This window comes from Nematolebias whitei, chromosome 21, assembly GCF_014905685.2.
Source record: "Nematolebias whitei isolate Nwh7 chromosome 21, NemWhi1, whole genome shotgun sequence".
Lineage (NCBI taxonomy): Eukaryota > Metazoa > Chordata > Actinopteri > Cyprinodontiformes > Rivulidae > Nematolebias > Nematolebias whitei.
The window spans coordinates 32,456,203-32,459,693 of NC_056518.1; the positions used below are offsets into that span (position 1 = coordinate 32,456,203).

The window sequence follows — 3,491 nt, forward strand, 5'->3', positions numbered from 1 at the left end:
ATTATAACTGTTGTTATATTTATTATAACTTGTTATATTTATTATAATTGTTGTTATATTTATTATAACTTGTTATATTTATTATAACTGTTGTTAGTGCAGAAAAACTTTGGACTGCAGCCTCCTGGAGTGTGCATGTGCCACTTGGAGCATTTCACACCTACGTGGGGGGTTCCCCTGAAAATCTCCACTCTGAGACCTGGATTCCTTCAGTTTCAGAGAGAACGAGGATGTTGTCTGAAAATGAAGGAACGTTTCACGTCGTGTAATCGGGGCCTCAGACTGGCTGTCCTGTCTGTCAGTCAAGAGACTAATTTCATAGATGATGATCGGCTCACGTCTATTTTTTAATGAGATCTACCCAGAATACCTTTGAGATGGACCAGTAGATCATTGTCAGTGTATTGGGCACCCCTGGTGTACAGTGTGTCCAGTACATGTCATGTTGGGGAGGGTTTTCAAAGCTAAACGGGTCATGTTCAGGAGCGAGCTTTCTTTAACTCCACACTCGAGGGACCGCCTTCATGCAGAGAAGGACACGGGCTGACAGAGCAGAACATCAGTGACCTGGAAACATCTAAAACGTAAATATCAGGGTGGAAGAAGGAGAATAAAAGTGTCTCACCCTTCATCTGGACAAAGTCCAGCTGGTGGATGGTTTGCTGGAGGGGTCCGCTGTCCAGGGTCAGGTCAAAGTCGCTGGTCATCCTCGGGGTGAGGGTTCCCTTCCCCCACTGACCCTCTGTCATGTGCACCCTCCGGATCAAAGCGTCGGAGATCTGAGACGAGGACGGGACAAAACAGATCGATGAATAAACGACGGAGAGCCACACGCAACAAAACTCAAGCTTGTTAACGTTAAAACACATTTTAAGATCCAAAAATGTTGGGACGTTGTGAAACAAAGTTAAAAAAATAAAAAAAGGCAAAACAGAATGCAAACCTTACATTTTATTGGGACATACAAACTTAAAAAGTTCAAACTAAGCAGTAAAATAAAATAATTTTGAATTTTTTTGCGGGCACGAACACGTATAAAAATATTCCAGGGGCGTCTTCAGGCAGTGAAAGTAAGAGATACAAATATGAAGCAGGTGGAGGACAATTAATTAATTAATTAGGTTAACGAGGTGTAGTGAACTAAGCCTCAGGTCAAAACCTGATCCTGGGACAGGAACTGTTATTTCATTGATTTGAGTCCAGAAATACAAATTAAGCTCATCCAGAGACTTTCTAAGTGTGTCCTGCACTGATCAATTGAAAGAACACTCTCTTTTTATTATCATTACTATTTTACAATATCTTGATAATCAAAGTGTGTTTAGTTCAAACCATTTTAAATGTTGAAGTGAACTACTCATTTTAAATCAACTGTGAAACAGTATAAATGATTTTTAATCCTCATTCAAAGTAGAAATCAAGTTAAAATGCCTGTTACAAGCAATTATGCATTTTTGATTTTCTGTCTGAAATGAGCAAGTCGTGATGTCGGTCAAAAGTCACAGAACGGTCAAAAACATGTTTATCGGAACGAAATGTCATGTTTAACTCTCTCAGACAGATAGAAGGAAGACTGGCTCCTAAATGTCTCTGTTTCTTCAAAACATCTTTCTGTCTGTTCTTAAAACATCTACTCTGTCTCCTTGACATGTAATGACCCTCTGACGTCACTAAAACCACACCCCGGTTGGTTCGTTCAACCAATCAGGAAGTTCTCAGAGGAACCGGAAGTGACCTCTTTAAAAGGGTCGACACTTCCTAGTTCCAAGCAGAACAAGTTCCAAGCTGAACAACGTTCCAGAGCAGAAACGAACGCAAGTTCTGAAGTGCTGGAGTTAGTTGGGAGTTCTTTCGAGTCTCGTGGGGATTATGGAATCTTCCACATCTGAGTGGAACTCTGACGGGCTCACAGCTCATGTGAGTCCACCTGGGAGGTGAGCGTGCTGTTGAACGAAGTACCGTCACTACTCCGGACGTTTCTCTACTATCCTACGGAGACGCTGAAATGGTAACGTTGAAAGAGAACTCTACACCGAAGCTGAGGTATCTTCTGCAAGGTAAAGAGTCTATTTCCACTACCGAAGTGTACCGAGGTAGAGCTGGGTTCGAATGGAGGGTGTCGTTCTTCGTCAACACATTTTCCCTCACACATCTTTTCTCTCCATTTAAACTCCTTCATTCCCCATCTTTAAAACTCTTCTATCTGCCAGTAATTAATCCAGATATTTTCAGAAATGTCTGTTGTATTTCAGTTGCAAGTGAGAAATCATGGCCGTATGATTTCTCATTGTAAAGCTCATTAATTAAGCTGTGTTAATTGTAATCAATCTGCCAATTAATGTAAATGTGTGATGTGTTTTGAAATTGTTTAAAATAAACGACTCACTGTTGTTGGTGAGTCAGAAATTAATACACGTTTCCGTCCACATTTAATCATTCAAGGCACGATAGTACTCAGTCCAGAAAAATGAAAGAATCCGTTTAAATAAAGGATAATATCAGACGCATATTATCTCTCATTACAGAGGCCCAGGTACAGAAAGAGCGGTTCAGAGAAGCTGACTGTCAGAAGTAAAGATGGGCAGAGGTTCACCACGCTGTAAAAAACTGAACAATGAAACAATTAGAGAATCATGTTCCTCCATGGAAACTTGTGCAGACTTCTAACATCCCATTATCTACAGTTTATCATATAAACCAGAAGGTCTGAAGGGTCCGGAGGAAGAAACTGTAAGTCAAGTCTCAGCATTAAAACCAGGTCCAGTTCTGGTTCTGGACCTCGCTGCATTAAAACCAGGTCTGGTTCTGTTCTGGGCTCAGGAACACGTCCACAGATCATCGTCTGTAAACACAGTTCATCCACACATGCTGCTTAAAGCTCTATCAGACAGAGAAGGAGCCAGATGTGAACACCATCCAGAACTGCTGCCGTCCCCTCTGGACCAGAGCTCGTTTCAGATGGACTGAGGTGAGTCCAGAACTGTTCTGAGGTCAGGAAATCTTATATATGAAGTTCATTTTGTGAACCACAGATTCCACGTCCTCCGTACTAAAGACCATCCAGACTGCTTTCAGACCACAGTTCTTGGCCTTCCTCTCTGATGGTATGGGGGTGCATTAGTGCCACTGGCATGAGCAGCATACACATCTGGAAAGATTCCATCAATGCAGAAAAGTATCTACAGGTTTTAGATGAACATGCCCTCCCATCCAGCAAGAAACCCATCAAGAAAGACACAGGACTGTAGAACGGCTAGAATCCTCCATCAGACCAGAAGGGGACCACATTCTCTCCAAAACCTGGTCTCCTGAGCTTCTCTAAAACCTCCAACACCTGGTCTCCTGAGTTCTCTAAAACCTCCAACACTTGGTCTCCTGAGGTTCTCTAAAACCTCCAACATCTGGTCTCTTCTGGTCCTCTAAAACCTCCAACATCTGGTCTCTTCTGGTCCTCTAAAACCTCCAACACCTGGTCTCCTCTGGTCCTCTAA

At 42.3% G+C, this 3,491-nt stretch overlaps 1 protein-coding gene across 1 annotated transcript in view; it reads right to left on the reverse strand.

Annotated features, from left to right (window-relative positions):
• trim9 (tripartite motif containing 9) overlaps positions 1–3,491 on the reverse strand; it is a 107,974-nt gene that overhangs the window by 12,688 nt on the left and 91,795 nt on the right. The window contains exon 5 of the mRNA XM_037694619.1: positions 626–779. Within this exon, the coding sequence (XP_037550547.1) occupies positions 626–779 (154 nt within the window). The remainder of the gene's footprint in view (positions 1–625; positions 780–3,491) is intronic.